The sequence below is a fragment of the Mastigoproctus giganteus genome, chromosome 3, assembly GCF_048544385.1.
Source record: "Mastigoproctus giganteus isolate SK-2022 chromosome 3, ASM4854438v1, whole genome shotgun sequence".
In the NCBI taxonomy this organism is placed as follows: domain Eukaryota; kingdom Metazoa; phylum Arthropoda; class Arachnida; order Uropygi; family Thelyphonidae; genus Mastigoproctus; species Mastigoproctus giganteus.
Genome location: NC_143577.1, coordinates 202,678,134 through 202,699,024, shown reverse-complemented (window position 1 = coordinate 202,699,024; position 20,891 = coordinate 202,678,134). Strand labels below are relative to the sequence as shown.

At 34.1% G+C, this 20,891-nt stretch overlaps 1 protein-coding gene across 1 annotated transcript in view; it reads right to left on the bottom strand.

Moving 5' to 3' along the window:
- The window catches only part of LOC150088582 (demethylase ALKBH6), a 50,669-nt gene that overhangs the window by 3,236 nt on the left and 26,542 nt on the right, over positions 1-20,891 (bottom strand). Inside the window, exons 2-5 of the mRNA XM_090370816.1 lie at positions 19,558-19,687; positions 12,775-12,821; positions 3,510-3,614; positions 1,379-1,531 (exon numbers count right to left, since the gene is read on the bottom strand). Of these exons, the coding sequence (XP_090226942.1) occupies positions 1,379-1,531; positions 3,510-3,614; positions 12,775-12,821; positions 19,558-19,687 (435 nt within the window). The remainder of the gene's footprint in view (positions 1-1,378; positions 1,532-3,509; positions 3,615-12,774; positions 12,822-19,557; positions 19,688-20,891) is intronic.

Sequence of the window (20,891 nt, the reverse complement as noted above, 5' to 3'; positions counted from 1 at the left end):
TTTACCATTGCCATATGATAATGGAATATTAGTATGTCTAGTGTAAGCTACAATTGCAGAATTAAACACATTTGCTGCTTCTTCATGCAAACAGGCAACTTTGGATTTTTAATCCACGTGGAGGGAAACCCACCCTCTACTTTTAGAAGTAGTTCTTCCAATTCGACAGAAGAAAAACCAGATATTTTTGTCAAGCAACCTTCACCAGAAGCTGATTAATACAGTATAGGGAGAAGAAAGCCCAAAAATGTCTCTGCCCTTTTCAATCCAGATTGACTCACTTCTGTGGTTTTCAATCCTGGGTCATAAAGGTCACTGGGAAAAGTCAGCACAAAAGTATTAATATCTTTGTTGCTACTGTTGTGCAGCACACTGGCACTCCATCTCTAATTATGTTTAGACTGAATCAGTCTTTGTTTAACAGATGTTTCCATGAACATTCTATTGTACTCTGCTTTACTTCATTCCAACTTGCAGCCCAATTTTGCTATCACTTTTAATATTAGGTCCTATATTTTCTCCTATTGTGCCCTGCTCACTCTCAGGATTATCAAAACAATCCTTCAATTGTTTCCTTAGATAAACAATTACAGCCTAGTTGACTCCCAATCCACAGATATTATGATGCCTAATACTGGCAGGTAAGAAGAGACATTTGTTGCCTTTGTAGCATCATAAGATTTCAGGAAAAATACACAAGTACATTGCATAAAATAAATGTACTTAAATGTTCCAATTTAAATGGTTTTTCTTTTACAAAGTGATTCAAACTGTTCTGCAAGGAAGTCAGAATTGTATATCGTTGTTGTTTGGTTTTTAGGAGCATTAGCAACTAAGGCCATATTGCTCCGGGATATGCGGTGGTCATTCCCTGACCTTTCCGCATCCTCTGTATTTGGTGGTGACGGGCTCGAACCCAGGTCTAATCAAGAAGCGTGTGCTATGCACTGCTGCTCCTTCCCACCTGGCTACAGATGCGCCCAGAATTGTATCAATAATTTCCAAAATTGTAAGCACTGTAAAACACCCATAATTTATTTTCACACAATTTTTATTATTCTGGTGAATAGGCTGTTACTTTATAATGCTGTTTTATAAAGAAAAAAAAATTATAAATATAAACCAACTCAATTGCAAATGTACACAAAAGAAAAGAGACAATTGGTAAAATAAGAACATGTTTTTTTTATATCAAAATGCAGAGTATAAAGATTAACTTTAATAATTAGTCTAAGGATTGATTATTAATAGTAATAACTTCAGTACTGATTACTACTTTCCACTATTTTTCAGTAGTCAATGACTGCTGAAAAATAGTCATCTTAATTTTTGAAATTAAAGTTAAAATTACATCACTTAAATGTTCCAAAGAACTTGCCTCTTTTCCTTCTTCATATGTTTCTTCATTGTTAACATTCTGAGAACTTTCATTCTCAGAATCCAGCTTCTTTTGATAGTAATTCAGGACAGTGTGGGATCCCAAGTTTATAGTTGTAATAGTAGGATAGAACAAGGGACCATCTTCATGAGGCTGTAAAAAAAAAAAAAAAAAAAAAGCATGTTTCCTTTTAATAAAAACTTGAAAAAGGAAATTAACATTTGGTAATATTTTATGAACAGTTACTAATGTTCTTAACAAAAGTTATTCCAAAAGTTGATTTTCCTGTTTATTTGTAGTAGGAAGGACTCTTACTACTAGAAGCTATGTATTCATTTACTGAAATGAAATTACAATTTTATTTAAAATTAAGACCTTCAGATGAGGAATATACTTCCTATATCTACTTACTATTTATTATTTTAAGTGTTCCATATAAATTTGTATAACACTTAAGTGCATAATGCAACTTTCTATCGAAAAACATTATGTTAAAGTTGTTGTCTCATGACTACAATAAAAGTTAAGTAAAGATGAAGAAATGCTTTGTTTCAAAAAAAAAAAAAAAAAATTCTTTTGCTAGGCTCCTATTGACATTTAAATTTTCAAGAGATGACAATCTCAAATTTTAATCTGAAATATCAAGAATATTTTAAGGAAAACTAATATGAACACCATACTGTACTGAAATTAGAATATTTTGGAAGGCACTCACATATACAATGCTTGCTGAGACTCAATTTCTGAAGGCAGCAATTTCAAAGATTGATAGTAATTGCTAAGTTTGGCAATTTTTAAAATACCAGGAGGGAAACCCCACGCCATCTTATAGGCAGGAGTTCTGTGAATGAAAATTTAAAGGACATGGCATTTAAATAGCCCCCAACAGGAGAGCTGGACTGACTGGGCAAATCAAGAACTGAAGAATTAAAGGAAGATTCAAATCAAGCCATTAAATACCTCAAGGCAGCTCCCTTATTCTTGGCCATGCAGTCATGATGAGTAATATTGTTTCAAGTACTGTATTACCTACATCTTACTTAGCAACAACAGAGATCTCTTATTTTATTAAAAATATTGGAACAAAAAATTCTTTACACAGAACCATTATGGAAAAAATTTGGAAGTTTCCACAAAAAAAAAAAACTATTTTTATGGAAGTTAAAAAAGTAGAAAGTTTCAAATTTCAAAGGAAATTGCATCAAAACTTTTCTAGACTGGCAATCAAATACAGTGAAGCAAATGCATTACTCTAGTGAGTGATTTTAACTTCAACAATATCTGAATCAATCATATTCTGAACTGTACAATAGAACCTCCCTTTGACACAGTTCATGAGAAGAACATCTGAAGGTGCTAGGAGATTACCAGGCTTGCTGCTGAGTAATCCTTTAAAAAAAAGCTTTTGCTGAATTAGATTGATTCCATAACTTCTGGATAAGACTAAACAGATCAAGGAAAATATTAAAAATTTTTCCCTTCATGATCAATATGAATGCAATCAGAAGACTGACAACTACAAAATGATAAAAAAATAAATTAATTAAAGAAAGTGTACTGAGTCACTATTCTTAAAAATAAAATAAACATAACACTTCATTAAGTAATCTTAAAGGATATTTCCAAAACTGATTTCTTTAATTATACTGTGTTATAAGAAGTCTGAGTAGCTTTCATGTTTTGTCAGCTCTAGGTAACAGTATGAACATTCTAGGAATGCAATAACCTTTTGGCATCATCCCAATCACAAAGGGCAATACCATCATCCTATACACAAATTTAACAGTTCATTCCTCTCTCAGTACTTAAATAGCTCTAGGACTTCTTTGAATAATGAAGTAATCAAAAGTGCTGTAATTAAGAGAATTTTTTTGTTAGTCTGCTAAAATAGGCAGAGCACAGATAATTTTTCACCCCTTTACAATTTAACCTTGTAAGAAATCAAACTTTGCTTTGGCCTGGCTTTACTCAGTTTGACATGAATTACCACTGATGATAATTCATCTGTTATTGTATTCACCTACTAAATATAGAAAGCAAATGCAAATTTTAAGCTTAGCATTTATATAAGATTATTTAAATATGTAATGCAAATCTCTGAAAAACAAATCTTGCTGGAAAAGATTCTTACCATGATTCCTTGACCAGGCAAATATTCATTAACCAAAACATGATTGGGAATCTTGTCTTGAAAAATTCCTAAGACAGCAAGCCTCTTTGTGTATATATCAAGCCACTGTAAGAAAAATAACAAAACATACTTTATTACATATATATAATAACACCAGTTCTTTTGGACTGTGTATTATTTCTGTACTTTTTTCTACAGTTTCCAAATGAAGAGCTTTAACAGGAGTTGAACCCAGACTTCTAGGAGTGATTTGCCAATCTACATATAAGACTTTAGTAGTACAAAAGCAAAGATGAATGATAACTGCAATGGACTGAATTTTATTCAAACAAATATTTATATAATTACATAAATTTTTCAAAATTATGAACTTGGTTATTTACATTCATTACAATTATAAAAAAGCTTCTTCAAAGTCCTTTTCCAAACTTTGTTTTGACTGTTTGTTACAGCTGCCATAACTTCTGCATCACCAGAAAATCATTATCCCCTTAAGGAGTTCTTTAAGGTTCAGGAAAAAAAAAATATATCAGGTGCTTAAGAAGAATGTTGGAAGACAGTATTTGGAAAGTATCCAGAAATTGCTGCAGGATGGGTAGGAGCAATATCATAGAGTAATTTCCAATTTTTTGTGCCCAAAAATCATCCTACTCTTGATCAAATATCTTAAATTTCCTCCTCCTGACTGCCCTTCAAGCATTTATTAATATTTTTTTTTTTTTTTTGGCTGGTGCAGCATAAGCCATAGGTTTCCTTGCACCATGTGGCCATTGCTACTACTAATACCACAAAAATGAAAATAAGTGAGGCTATTTACATTGTAATATATGCTATGCAATGAAGAGTGGTAGAAATGTTAATGATAACTGGATAAAAGTTCCCAAAAAAAATAAATAAACCTCAAATTCAAGCTCGAGGTAAACCTTGGGACATAACATTAACAATTGGAGTTCTTATTGGTAAGAGCTATATGCCTGTTAGATGTACACCACACACAATACATATTACTTGCAGTTAGCATTAAGTTAATCACATCCAAAGGATACTATTCATCGGAGAACAAGATTAATAAAAATTTTTTTATTAAAAACATTGGGCTTAAATCTGTTCAAATAAAATGATTTCCCTTGCAAAAACTTTGTATACAATATTATAAGTACAAATTTTTTTTAAAACCATTTATAATGAAATAACAGGAGGCAAAACTAATTTTGATATCATATACAGTGGATTCTGGTCATTTGGGCCATTGGTTAATCAGGACAGCCCGTTTATTTTGGACAAATCTTAAAGAAAACAACCTAATCAAGAAAATAGCCAGGTTTTTCTTCGCTTAATCAGGACAACATACCATTTAATTGGGGCAGGAAACTGCAGCACTCGAGATTACTCCCAGACTGTCTCCGACCAAACCACATCCGGAATAAAGTAAAATAAGTAGGCACCAGTTAACATGATCACTGGTTAGTAGAGTCAGCTGCTTTATAGAATCAAATTTCTAAAAAACCAATTCAAATCATTAAAATGCACTACACTTTCATCATTATCATATATTCGGTTATAACAATCAATTTTGAATGCCTTTGTGATATTTATCTAAAATATCATTTCTAGATGTCACAACCATAAAACAATTTGCAGTTTCCAGTTTACTAGGCTTTTCTGTTAGTGCAATCTGTTATAAATGGATAGTAAACTATCTTATTGCATTTACAATGATACCAAATGCTGGAATTCTATGGGTTTTTATGTTATTATGGTGAAATGTTTCCCATTCCATGAAATCTTCAATCATATAAAAAACATGAACTCAGGATCCTCTCTTCATTCCTATTTAAGCTTTGTAAACTTGTTACTCCATATCTCACCTGTGTGTATCATGTTAGTTGCAATTTGTGCATGCTGTGTTCTTTGTTATTGATTGCTTCTTTTTTATTGTTTTAAATTTTACAACCCAAAAAAAAAAAAGTCGGTGAACAGAAATATCAATTAGTATGTACATATTACTGTATTGTTATGTACGTAAGCATAAATTTTTTTATTTTGATAACCTGTGGAAAATATTCTTCCAATTTTCAAGTATCATTTAATTTTGTTAATTGGTAAGGGGTAATAGTGTAAATTTGCACTTAATATATCTTTACTTCTATAGCCTGTGGATATATTACTTCTATTTTTGCTTATCAGAATCTCTGTTTAACAGAATTAAAATTCTATTCAGAAACTCAATCATCACAATGGCCAGTGCTTACAAAATATTTTATAGTGAATGTTATTTTATTATAGTGAGTCCATCGTTACTGGATTTGATCATACAGTGAACCAATCATAAAGTGGGGGGTCCCACTGTATTTTTAACTATTTATGTAAAATTTGACATAATTGGGGCACTCGCTTAATCGGTCCATAGTACACTAGTCCCAATATGTCCCAAATAACTGGAACCCACTGTACTTGAATATCAGAAAGTGTTTGATGCTGTTACACATAAAACTGCTATACAAACTGGAGCAGTGTAACATTAAGGGCAAGATACTGCTATGGATAAAGGAACAGTTAAGTGGGAGGATTGGATTTTATTGGCGCATTAGCAACTAAGGCTATAATGTGGTTAAGTGGGAGAAGAGAGAGTGGTTATTAATGGACACTGCTCTTTGTGAACTAATGTTATTAGTGGAGTCCCTTGGGCTCAGTGCTGGCCCGTTGTTTTCTATATTTATTAATGATACTGATGAAGATGTATCAGGTTTAATGGCTAAGTTTGCAGATAATACAAAGGTTGGCAGGATGTTTAAAATACTACAATAAGATCTACAAAAATTAGGCAGATGGGCTGAGAAATGTCAGCTGAAGTTAAACATTGACAAATACAAGGTATTACATATAGGGAACAGATTAATGTACTAACTGTGCAATCAGATAAGAGGTGCTCTGAGCAGTGCAGACAGGCTGCCAAGATATATCATGTGGTTTTGCCAATAATATACAGGAACTTTTCTAGGAGAGGTAAGGAGGTAATTAAATTATCCTGTTGTACAAGACAATGGTTAGACTACATCTCAAGTACTGCAAACAGGTCTGAAGGTCTCATTTTAGGAAAGATGAGGATCTGCCAGAACTTGTACAGAGAAAGACAGCAAGACTGGAGAAGGAAATGAAAATGTAGTCTTACCAAGATAATTAAGGATGGAATGAACAATGAATGGATTGAACAAGCACAATTCTGATGGCATTTTTCCTCTTGCTTAGACTACAAGTGAGGGGACAAATTCAAATTGAGGAAGGATGGTTGCAGGATAGATTTGACTTTCCTTTATCTAGCAGGTAATTGATTGTTGGAACAAACTTCAATCTTTTGTTGTGGAAGTAAGCAGTTTGAACAAATTCAAAGCACAGAACTATACAAACTATTGGAGAGGATGGACAAGTGATGCAGGAAGGGTTATTTTTGACTGAAGCTTGCTTTCTCACATCATTTGCCACTACCAATACTAAAAGATGAATGCAGAAATAAAACAATAAGGTCATCACACATTAATTTTTCAAAATTGAGTCTTCTATTCATTAAAAAAATAATAAATAAACTAGCCCATAATCAATTCCACTCCTCCAATACATCTTAGCTCTATTTAGAAACTCACCAAGGAGTAAATAGTGTTAAAGATGTATGAGAGCCACTGAAAATCTTATGCTGTTTGAGAGTTACCTTTATTTTAAAAAAGGCTTAAATGTTAAGGCAAACTACCAGTTTGACAAAACCTTTTCACACAGACTCTTTCTTAAAGACTTTATTATATTGCACCAGTCCTGCTGCAGTACATCAGCAACCAGTAAAAGAGCTCTGTCATACATGATTAAGTAAACATGAGTAGGCCGCCGTAGCCTAGTGGTCAGGCGCGCGGGTGCATAAGTACACGTGCCTTGAGTGACCGGGGTTCAAGCCCGTGACTACTGAATACGGTGCTGTTTCTTGTATTCTATCTATCTTGTGAACTCCTCTGACCGTTTGGTCGTCCCGGAGTATAAACAGAAAATTTATTTATTTTAATGACACCAAGTCAGCCCAATATCAAAATATGAGACTTCAAAAACTGTTGAATCTTTTCATGATAAATAAAAGCTTGTCCATTTATCCTCTGGACTCTTGACAAGAATTTACAACTTCTTTGTAACTCATCCTTTATCCAAACCTTTGTTTTCCAATAAATGCACTAATGCTGTTCAAAACAAGAAATGTTGCATATCATAATTGGCTTGCATCCTTGAACAGGCTAAGAAGATCTTAATAAATCACTTCCTACCATTCCTAGTACTCTCCATTCAACATCTCCTGTTGTCTTCCACCAAAAAGGATGGCAAGAATTTAAGTTTTAATGCCAAGGAATTATCAGGTCCTGATGGTATTTTTACACTTGTTCTCAAAAGCTGTGCTCCTGAACTTGCTCCTATTTTGTTAGCTTTTACACTTTTATTCCATTGGTGGTTTTCCTTCTCTTTGGAAATTTGCTAATATCCAGCCAGTTCCTAGAAAGAGTGTTAAATCACTCCCATCCAATTATCATCCCATTGCACTTTGTACTCTTTCTAAAATGATGGTGAAATCCATTAACTACCAACTTAATGACCTTCCATTGACTGGAAATTCTATCCATAGTATTGCTGATGATAGCACATTGCCTTTCCCCCCATCTCTCTCTCTCTCTCTGAACACATACCACAACCAGTCAGCATCTTTTTACTCTCCAACTTATATAACCAACTTTTTCTTCTGCCTCATTTATTCCTTCAACTTCTACTTTCCCAGGAGTGGGGGGGGGACTCCCTTCATACACATTTCCCAAAAATTGCAATCTACAGAAATTCAAGTCCAATGTTAACAAGTATCTTCATTCCTCTTCTCAACCTTCAGCCCACACACAGTACAAAGTACTATAGGTTCTAATGCCTTTCACATTTGGAGTTTACTGTTTTATTGCAGAAAACATAAAAGTGCAGAAGCTAACAATGGCTGTTCACTTTTACAGGCAAAAGTTTTTTTTGTAAACTTTTACAGGCAAGTTTACAGGCTCAATCTCAACAACATGCAAATTTGCATCCACACACATTACCCCAGCCAGGCCTTGTTGGGAATGCCTTTAAATCTGCCAGATGCACTAATATCAAGAAAACCAGTTACAATTATTTGTATTATTTTTCATAGGGAATGTTCCCTTACTAAAATATAAATTCACTGAGTGCCCTGTACTGTCATTCAGTGAATGAATATGTAGGTTTGGGGGGGGGGGGGAATTATTATACCCTTTAATGTTTTAGCATAAATCTTTTCCAATGAAAAAAAAATTTCTTCATAAATACAATTATTAGCTTAACAGTTATAGCACAAACAGTTAAAGTTATTCGGCCACTAGTCAAAATTTGCATGCTCCCATTATGCCAAAGTTTATATATTATCAAACACTGCCTCTAAAAAAATGTGGTGTCACTGTAGCAGCTAAGTTTCCCATTGCAATTAAAACTCCTTGCAGTCAACCCAATAATGTAGTGGTGCCTTGGTGGTAAACAGTATTAGTACAGCCTGGCAGCAAATAGTGCTAGTCAAGAAAACAGTCTAGAACCAAATTCAAACAAACAAAAATTAACATTGTCTCATAAGCATCCTATAAATTAAATCTCATAACAGATAAGAGGGTAATTTATTACACTAAACTACTTTAGTGAAATCCAATCAACTACAAACTCAAGTTGATGTCTTATTTATCACTAAATAAAAAATAAAATAAATAAATCCAAGACCACCCCTTTTAACCACTAACTAAAAAACAAAAGTAGGAGGAAAAGAAATATGCAAAAAAGAACAAATGACTGAGTTAACAGTTGTATAAGAAATTTGTGAATACTGGGCTATTTCAAGTGAGGGAAGAAGAATGAACGGTTGGCTATTGATGGCCAGAAAAAAAGAGAAGTGTCCCAGTTTCCTTCAACTTGATCTAAAATTCCAAGATGAAAAATAGAGGATTTTTTTTTTTTTTTTTAAATTAGAACAGCACATGATTTATTGAAAATGTATAAGAATTTTTACTTCTAATGGTTTGAGTTCAAATATCCATTCTCATAACTGAAGTTCTGGAATACTTTTAGTTCCAGCAGCTGAAGGGCTGAGAAGAGATGTATTAGCATTAGCAGAGGCACATGACACAGGAAAGCAAGCTTATACACAGCCAAAAAAAATTTTTTTTTTAAATTCCCCATTTCACTGATCCATTCATTCCAAATGTTTGTCTAGTTCTGCCTTGAATTTATTTAAGCTATTAACATCCACAACAACAGACAGACGTTTGTTCCAGAAATCAACTACCCACTGCCTAAAGGAAAACTTCTGCACATCTATTCTACAACTCTTTCCTCAGTTTGAATCTGCCCCCTCAGGATTGTAATCTAAGCAAGAGGAAGACTCCCATCAGCATTGAGCCTGCTCAATCCATTCAAAGCCTTATACACCTCAATCAGATCACCTTGCAGGTACCTAGTCTCAAGAAGCTGCAATTTGCAGAACTTAAGCCTTTCTTCATAAGAGCACCCCTTTGTTCTCTTCACCAGTCTTGTTGTCCTTATCTGCACTCATTATAGCAACTGTACATCCTTCCTAAAATGAGGTTTCCAGACCTGTATGCAGTACTCAAGGTGTGGCCTGACCATTGCCTTATACAAGGGGATAATCACCTTATTTATCCCTGCTTGCAAAATTCCTGTATATCACTGACAAGACCCCACGACCTACTCTGGCAGCCTGTCTGCACTGCTCAGAAAACTTCATATCTGACTGCACAATTATCCACCCAGGTCTCTTTCATTCTCCACTACCCTGAGTGTAACACCACATATCTGGTACATTTCTTTGAGGTTACTGCTACCCACATGCAGTACTTTGCATTTGTCAATGTACAATTTCAGTTGCCACTTCTCAATTCATTTGCCCCCCCAACTTATCTAGATCCAGTTCCATACTGTCTTTACTATCAATAACAATCCTGCCAACCTTTGTATCATCTGCAAACTTGGACACTTAAGCCTGATATACCCTCATCAATATCATTGATAAATATACAAAACAATGGGCCCAACACCGAACCCTGAGGGACACCACTAATAACATTAGTCCACATAGAGCAGTACCCATTGATCACCACACTGTCTTCTCCCACTCAACCATCCTTTTATCTATTGTAGCAACCTGCCCTTAATGCTATACTGCTCCAATTTGTACAGTAGTCTTCCATGTGCAACAGTATCAAAAGCTTTCCTGAAATCCAAGCATATAATATCAAAATTATATACTTGGATATATTACCAATAAATTATCATTATCAACAATCAAAATACTCATTTAGTTTGGCAGCTATCTGAGAATGATCATCTATAGTCAAAACTATTGATATCAAGTGTCCAATCTGATTTGTCCCCCTTCATTTTAGAATTCATTTAAGTAAAGAAGTCTGCTGCTTTTCTTTGCATCCTTTGCCAAGGATTTTTCATATCTGCCTTCACTTGCCTAACCTCCTTTGACTTGATTAGAGACTAGCTTGTATCTACAATAGGCTTCTGTGTTGCCTGACAATTTATGGACATCCCATGCATTTTCTTCTCTGCCATGAGTCTCAGTTCATCTGACAATCTATTTGGGTCTGAACCTAGAGCAGTATTTCTCAGTTGGAACAAAAAGCCTAGTAACCTCCAAAATTACTTCCTCAAATGCTTCCCATTTAGAATTTGCTGTGGTAACATCATCAGGTGGTCCCATTGTACAGAAACTAAAAAATCTGAGACCACTGTAATCGCCTTTACGAAAGCAAAAACCCTTCCCTTTACCCCAATGGTAGTTAATCCTTAATAAATCTCACTGTGATCACTGCCACCTAGTGGTTCCTTTAACTATAAATTCTTAATGCATGAATAATCACTACTGATAATCATATCAAGAGTGTTACTCCATCTTGTTGTCTCTCTAACATGCTGCTGTAGAAAACAATCATCCAATAAATCCAAAAAGCCTTGCTAGTGTGCAAGTGACCAACCGAAGTTCCAATCTATATCTGGGAAGTTAAATCCCCCATTATAAGACACTGATTTACTGGGGCCCTATTTCTCTGTATAATTGTTCATTGTACTCAGAGAGTCATTAGGCCTATAAACTCCTAATCTGATTGTTGCTTTCCCAGATCTTATGTCACACCAAGCTGACTCAACATTGCACTGTTCATTATATCAACTGGATGCACTTCCTTAGACTGTTTTTCTTAATTAACAGCATAACCCCTCCTCCCTTCCTTTCTGTACACATTATACTCCCCAAATTCCAATTCTGCATCCCTTATATCTGAGTAGCACCCTGCCTCTGATATCCCAACAATATCTGCCTTGGATGTCCTAACCAGCATTTCACTTCAAATTCATCAAATTTGATTACTATACTCCTAGCATTGGAGTATATGCACATATACATGCACCTGTTCTTACTCTTAGTTACTCTAACACAGCCCATGTTGTTTTTTTGGTTTTTACGAGCATTAGCAACTAAGGCCATATTGCTCCGGGAATATGCGGTGGTCATTCCCTGACCTTTCCGCATCCTCCGTATTTGGGGGTGACTGGCTCGAACCCCGAGTCTAATCAAGAAGTGTGTGCTACGCACTGTTGCTCCTTCCCACCTGGCTATGGAGGCGCCCACAGCCCATGTATTTGCTTGTTTCATGACCACCCAGCAGTTCCTGAAATCCCCAGCAACTGTCTTTCTTGGCTGCTGCTGCTCATTCCAATAGAAGCAGTGCAAGAATCATTTCCACCTCTGCCTGCAGCTACTGTTAATCTATTAGTCTGTATATCCCTCCCCCCAAGCTAGCAATTTTCCAACCCACCTAACAGTGCCTCAATATCATCAGCAAAATAGTCTTGCACCCCTTCTATTTATGTGTATCCCATCCCTGTAGAAGCACTCCTGTTAACAAGCACAGAGTAGGAAGAATATATCTGTGAAAAACATGTTTTATATTCATTTTGTTATATAGAATCTGCAGACATTATCCATTTATGGAATTTGGATGTCATCACTTGACATTTTAGCATTTTCTACCATTTAATTTTAAAACCTCCTCACAGAAGCAAGAAAGAGTTATACTTTCACTCAAGTTGTCGAATTTTAGTGACAACTTACTGCACCTTTGATAACAAAAGAAAGTATGATATGCTTTAAGGGCTATTTGCTACTCACCCTTGGAAGTGGCTCTGGCAGCATCCCTTTTGGATGAGGCAGTCCTCCTGTTAAAAAAAAAAAGAAAGTTATATATACATACATATACACAATGTTATTTCTCCTCTCCATAAACATTTATGATAAAGATTTTTTTAATACTCAGTTAAATTCAAATGCTAAGATGTCACAATACCTTATGAACATTACTAATTCACCTCCACAAAAATATTTAAAACTAAAGATTTTAACATAAATGTATAACAAATGAGTAAGTCTTCTCCACCTCCACTGGTGAAGACTTTCTTCTTCACTGGTGAAGTATTACTTATTCAAAGCAGTGCAATACCTTGGCCACTCATGCAGGTTGAGTCACGATATGAGATACAATTAAACGATGCTTCATACTACCTGGGTAGCAGAAATGATGTACAGTACCCATACATAAACCATCTCCTTCATACTCTTAGCATTTAGCCAAGAATATATTTTTAAATCAGTAATATATGAAACTACTTAGAGTTTTGAACAAAATGAAACAAATTTACATGTTTACTACTCTTGACGGGAATACAGAGCACAACAGAGAAGTCTGCTTCCTGAATGAACAAAAAAAAACAACAAACAAAAACAATTAAATGAAGAGTTAAGTTTTATATCAGAAAATACCACTTTTAGAAAAAGTTTGTTCCAATAAAAGTGTAAAGAGAAAGTATATTGATAATGAGAATTTGCATGAGTAATGTGCCATGAAATGAGAGGAATTAGGAGCAGAAAAATCAACAGCAGTGGGAACTAATTATAAATAACATGGCAAGGCTGAAGAATATATCATAGCATTGTATCATAACATAAGACTGTACCATTTTTGAAGTCATTAAAGTGCAATGGACAAAGGAGTCCTGTGGCACTCTCCTAGAAGTTAAAAGAAAGTGAAGAATGAAGACCCTTCAAGAAAAACATTTACAACCTACTATTTAATGACTGAATTATACATTCATGTAAAGGTGGCAAACTCCATAAAGACAACTTAGAAGCCTTGCAGAATGAACTGAGTCAGAAGCTTTAGCTATCTAAGATTAGAGAATCAACCTAATGAACCCTTATCCAGATTATCACAAGTGAGGTGCAGAAAGTTTAAATTAGAGCAGATTGATCTGTGAAGTATAAACCCAAATTCTTTAAGGGTAGCAGCTTCAAAGATACTAGATGTTAAAGGTGTCCACAAATTTACTTTATAGAATTAAAACATTGCAAATAGGGCACATGATACAAGCTTTAAATCATGTCCAAGCAATAGAGGATATCATAACATTAATTAGATGTGGATGTCTTTAGTTATTCTGAAGAACCTATAATCCAATTCCTCCCACATTCATCACAAATTATCCAAGTCAAAGTGGCCAACTTCTGCACAAATGCATTTTAAGCTCCATAATGGTTCCTGTCATAAGTGGAAAATATTCCCAGTCTTACACAAATCCCCAGAGAGTAAACTAAATGAACCAGATCAAAATCAGTCCTCTTCCAATCTACTTACCAGGAAACACTGTTCAGTGTATACACATTAACTTCTTTGTGGTAATGTGGTGGAGCTACATCTCATTGGAAAATTAATTATCCATTCCATGAAATTTTAGATCTGCCATGCTCATGTAAAGCAAGTTTGATGGATCTGAGATAATAGCCAAATTGAAGATTGGTTACTCTTTTTTTTTTTAAGTTCTCATCTGAGATCCCACATAAGACAGGACAGAATTCTTAAGCCAGAAGCAGTGGTGGCACCAATCATAAAACTGGCATGGATCCTGACAGGTTTATGCCATCACCTTCATTATGATTACTGAGGGAGAAAAAAAAATCTTTGGTTTTAAATTTTTTTTTCTTTCAGTATACCAATACTTGACCTCTACTTGCTTTCAACTCTGCATGGAAACACTGGTAAAGCATTTCACTGCAATATAAACCATGACACAAATTAAATAACACTGTAAAAGCTTACTGAATGTAAAAGTAAGCTCACAAAAATACATTGGTATTAAAATTATTAGTTATAAAAGAACATAACACCATTATATAGTCTCACTTCCGATTAGAGTCAGAATGTAACTCATTTAACACATTCTTTTTAAGTTCCCTCAGGTGAAAGGATACAATGCATCTGATTTCTCATTGTATCTCAATGAGAAATTGCATTCGTAACACAAGTATGCGGCAAGTTTTGTTTTTTTTTCACTCTTACTTTGTTCTTCGACAGATGGCTCCCTGACCAAAAACTTGCAATCATTTTCTAAACTACACTGCAACAGAGTCACTAAAAAAATAATTAAAACAATTTTCAGTATTCAGGATATTGAATATTTCAATATTCAGGCTTTCTTCATCACCTTCATTGCAACATATACAGAGCATATAATGTAAATACATAACATGGCTACCATATTGGCAGCATCCAGCAACATGCTAATCCCACCATAGCACTCCTAGTGCTATGGTGAGATTATGATGTTGCTGGATGCTGCCAGCAAACATTCCACCAAGAACTACAGATTCAAATGGTGAAATGCATACTCCATCCCTGGTTGGAGTTCACAACTGTTTGCACCACTGCTATAAAAAGAGCACTTCCAGTCAAAACCCATAAGTATCTCAAGAGTCTTCACATGTTATGTTTGCTGTAGTCATTCAGCCTTTGACTTCCAGTACCATGGCAGGATTATGATGGAAGTCATATGTTGCCATTACAGCAATCATGCCACATACTTAGAGCATATAATGTATGTTGCAATTGGTATTTCCCCTGCTGATGAAAAAGACTTAGCTTTTGAAAGCTCTATTTTTAGAAACTGTTTTCTTGTATTTTAGTTGTTTTATATAAAAATTTTTAAATGTACAATTATATTAAATAGCTATTTTCTTTTACAATTTTTAGTTAAAAATTATCTAATGTGTTCAAGAAATTGATACAATCAATATGGATGGACTTTGTTAATATTCAGTTAATAACATCCATCATATCAATTATTATAAAGAGTTTCTAGACCAAGATGCACATCAACTTTTCAGTTTAGTCATTTTTAATTTGTTTCTTAATATAGTCTCTGATTTTTAATTTGTCTCTGAATAAAAAGCTCAGAGCTACAGGGCTCAATAATATCATTAAATACAGGTAACCCTCATATAACACAGTAATTAGGTTCCTATAAAATCTTGTGTAGTGTGAAACAGTGTTATAATGGACTAAGAACCAGTACAAAAATGAACTGAAAAAACATCTTACAAACAAACTGTGATACATATGTCAGATAACATATGTTCATTTAATATTCTTCCTCGTCATTGCTGCTAAGCACAATCAAACGAGAATATTTTCTCTGTTGCAGAAAATCTTCACCTTCTGAACTTTCTTCTGCAATATCTATATTGTGTACCCTCTGCTCTCTTTAAAAAGATCAGTAATCTGGGTTTGTTTGCTTTTGCTTGATAGATCTTTGTAAATTTCATGGTATGGAACTAAGAATTTTTGAAGCTCCCTTTTGAACTTTGTGCTCCTTTAGTTGAAGTATCTGCATTCAAAAAATAAAGATTCTAATTTTTCATAAGTTTATGCCCTCCCATATGCTTTTTAGTATAAAATTTGGAACTTCAAAGTTCTCATCTGCACTATTATCCTCTGAATTGATTTGGATTACCTCCAATGCCATTCCACCAAATCCACTTCACTAGCCTCTTTTTCTACCAGTAATTCTTGAATGTCTACAGTAGTCATAGCATCAAAACCTGCCCTTCCTACCGACTTAGCAAGTTCTACTGTCGCACCAATTCAGTTTTTTCTGCTGTTCAACCATATTTCCTGAATGAACCGACTATGGACATACATTTTTCCAACACATTTAATGCTGACAGTTTTACTTCTTTTCAGCAATAAAGCTATGATTCTGATACAGTCCACAATTGAAAAAATTTCCATTCCTCCACTTCAACAGATTCGAAATCAATTTTTTCCAAAATCCATTGTAATGAGTTTTAAAAAAAAAGGTAGATATACCTATGTACATGACTCAATTAAAGTTATATTAGGTGGTAGAAATATTACTTCAATGTTTGGATGACAAATCTTTTGTATGGCCTGGCACGTTATCCAATAGTAACAAAACTTTGAAATCTAGATTTTTCCCCTTCAAACAATCATTTTCCACAGCTGGCACAAAATTTAGAAACCATTCTTTAAATTGACAGTTACCAAAACTATTTGCTTTCCAATATACCGGTAATGCTTTTTTATTTACACCTTTCATTGCACGAAGATTAGAGAATTTATAAACTAGCATAGGTTTTATCATGTAATTTCCTGATGCATTACTGCATGCAAGTAACATTACATGATCTTTTGATGCCTTAAAACCTGGTGCAGTTTTTTTTTTTTTTAAATAAATGTTCTGTTGGGCATTTTTTCCATCAAAGAGCTGTCTCATCAGCATTGTAAACTTGATATGGTGTGTAGCCACACTCTTCAATAATTTTTTTGAAATTTCTCTGCATACTTCTTAGCCTCATTATCAGCTGTTACACTTTCCCCTTGAATTCTTATGTTGTGTAATGAGAAGCAGTTTTTAAATAGATCCAAACAATCTTTACTGGCAACAAATTCCAGGTTAACAAAAGATTCTCCATTTTCTTTTAAATGGTTATAAATTTGTAGTGCTTTTTGTTTAATTACACTGCTGTCTAATGGGATCCATTTTTTTCCTGCTATCATCAATCCAAATACTAAGTACTTTTTCCATATTCTCAATTATTGCTGATCAGGGACAAACTATCATATTTACAGAAATGAAAGATCCTGCGGCAACAGCATTCTAATTTTCTGTTCATTTTTTTTTTTATGGTCTAGATTATTGCTTCATTTAAATTTAAGCTTTTTGCAACGTATGATACCGTTCCCCTTTTTAAGACTATCCAAAATTTGTATCTTTGATTCTAGAAAAATAGTTTCTTTTGAGTGGTGCTTTTTTACTTTCCTTAGACATAATTTAGGGCTGCAATTTAATTCATAAGAAATCATTCCAATACGAATTTTAAAAACAAAGTTTAGCAATACATACCCGGAAAAATTTATAAACGATCAAATAAAAAACAAAAAACAAAATAATCTTAAAAACCTTAAGTCACGAACTGCATGCTTTGAAGTCAGTTTTTTTATGGTCCCAAACAAGCAAACCTAACACAAGGATTTCCCAATAATTTTTTTTTTTTGCATAATGACTAGCAAGTCAACAGCTAGGATTCACAAAAAAATGGAAATGTTGAAAAATTACATACAACATAACAGGGTTTCCCCCCACCACACACACAAAAAAAAAAAAAACACATGTTATGTGAGGTTTGCCACAAAACTATTAGAGTACTGTGTTGTGAGGATTTCTGCAATTTATCAATTGTTAGAGCAAGAGTGTTGTAGAAGAGTGTTATATGGGGGGAGTTGCCTGTAGTAGTAATAATTTGCCTACAGTGTTATGCAGTTTGCATAACACCTTGAAATATCAAAATGAATATGTAAGCTCTTGTAGCCTCTGCTCTCTCAAGAACAAAGATTTATATGGAGATTTTTTTTCCCTGCAATACTGTCAATATCCAATACACTTGGAGAAAAACAATACTTTCAGAAAACAAAAAAATAAATAACCCTCAGGCAAAGTGTACATTCCCAAAAATTTTTTTGAATACAAATAATTAGAAGAATTAATCATTTAGAAGTGAACAACTGCACAAAAACTGAAAGTATGCTACATACTGAGCAAAAAAAAAAACAAACAAAAAAAAACATCACCTGTTGATCCCCTCCAATATTTTGTCTAGCTCTGAAACTACCTGCTTCAACAACAGATGGAAGTTGATTCCAACAATTAATTACCTGCTGACTGAAGGCAGACATTATCCTGCAACCATCATTCCTCAATTTGAATTAATGCCCCCTATGCGTGCAGTCTGAGCAAGAAAGATGCCATCAGCATTGAGCTTACTTGATCCATTTAGCACCCTCAACACCTCAATCAGATCTCCATGCAGGTGCCTAGTCTCTATATGCTGCAGTTTGCAGGACTGAAGCTGTTCTTGGTAAGAGCACTCCATTGTTCCCTTCAACCTTGTTTCCCTTCTCTGCACTCAATTCAACAGATCCACCTCCTTCCTAAAATGAGGCTTCCAGACCATTTATATGGCATACTTGAGTGCTCAAGATATCCCCTTACACAAAAGGAATAATCACATAATTATATCTGCATAATTTATTTTATGGCAACAATAATATCATTGGCCATAATGCATCAGTCTGACACCAGCTACAAGTGTTACTACCACTGCTACAAACACCTTAACTCTTTGTAATAAAAAAAAAAAGTCACTTTTGTCAAGTACGGCATTTCTATGACATAAGATCACAGCTTTACAGAGAAAATTACATTAAATTGGAGTGAGGAAATACTTCTGTAAGAATATTCAGTGAATTTGTTACCATATATTTTTTATTACAGAATATAAAAAAAGAAAAAAAAGTTGCTTGTAAATAACCAGAAACGAACAAAAATTCAAGCTCAAATCTAAATACACAATGTGAAGTTTATGAATTGTCCTTATGCTACTATAAATTCTAAAACACTTATTCATTGCAAATTTAAAAAAATTAAATTGTTCAAGGTAATGAATAGAAACAATCAAATTATTTGCACAGATTAGAAGAGTGATTAATTAGTATGAAAATATTCTGAAAAAGCTAAAAAGCTGAAGAAGTTTTCATTTATTTACCCCAATTCTGCAACCTCCTATGAGCCAACTGTGTCCATTTTGGTTTTGGTGCAGAATACACACTATTCTGTAGATTCTTTTCTTCAGTCCTTGTAATAAAATTTGGAATATAGTAGACAGTTGGCAGCAACTAAAGTAAATAATGAATAGTTAACATACTATAATTAATGGTAATCATTTACTATTTAAATGAATTAAGTGGGATAAATTTTTTTTTACTTTGCCAGTGTTATAATAATACACTACTAGTAATATTACATATTCCACTGCAATACTTTTGTTTTTAAATCAAGTACTTTAAAAAGAGCTGTTGTGGTCACCAACAAATTCCTCCAACTGCATAGATAATGTGCTATATGAGCGGCATCGCAAAATGTCACACCAACAGTTCACTGATCCCATCCTCCCACCTAGTTGCAGGTCTTCCTTTAACAGCAGTTTTTGGAGTTGGTTTTGTTATGGTCTCTGTGGCATCAGATAATGCAGTGGTATAACATTGCCTACCGCCAAAACAACATTTATATATCAAATATACAAATGTCCTAATCTAAGGCAGATGACAAGAATAAATGGTCAAACTATGTTGTAATACAGAATGATATGCAAAAGTCACACGAGAGCAAATTAAGTTCCTAATTTAGAAATGAAGATGGCCCAATTAAAATTATGCTTAACTAATCAATTTAATGAATATATTATTATACCATAAACTCCCTATATGTGCAAAGAATTTATTCTAAGATGATAAATCTAAAAATGCATGTCATACTGACATGCTTATGTGCCATACTAGCAATCACCTTCCAGCAACAACACACCTCTTGCCTTTAAAACTGGAGTTACCATGCTCAGTCCCCATCTGCCTAGCTTACTAACTATTGTTAGAGTAGTATACACTATTTCTGTCATTAACCACACTGCCAACCTTGATTCCTGTTAATAATGTCAGGGCAGTTAATGAAAAGAATCAACACATACTAATGCAAAAAGGCTTAGAAAAATTAAGCAGATGGGCTGAAAAGTGGCAATTGAGGTTTAACACTTTAAACAAAGTATTTAAAGTGTATACTACCTATATATACCGTAATAGGCATAGTAATCCCAGAATAACATAGCAGTTGGATAAGGGAGAACCAAAAAGAGCTAGGGTTAATTATACAGTCTAATATGAAGAGCTGCTGCTATTTGTTGAACTTCATAATTTGCCCTCAACAGAAGGAGTCACAACTATAAACAACAAAAAATAAAGGCTCTGCCAAGAAAATTTCTGAGCTGAAAAGAACAGTAAAAAACTGGGGGAAAAAAAAAAATTCAATTTATTATTATAATGGCCC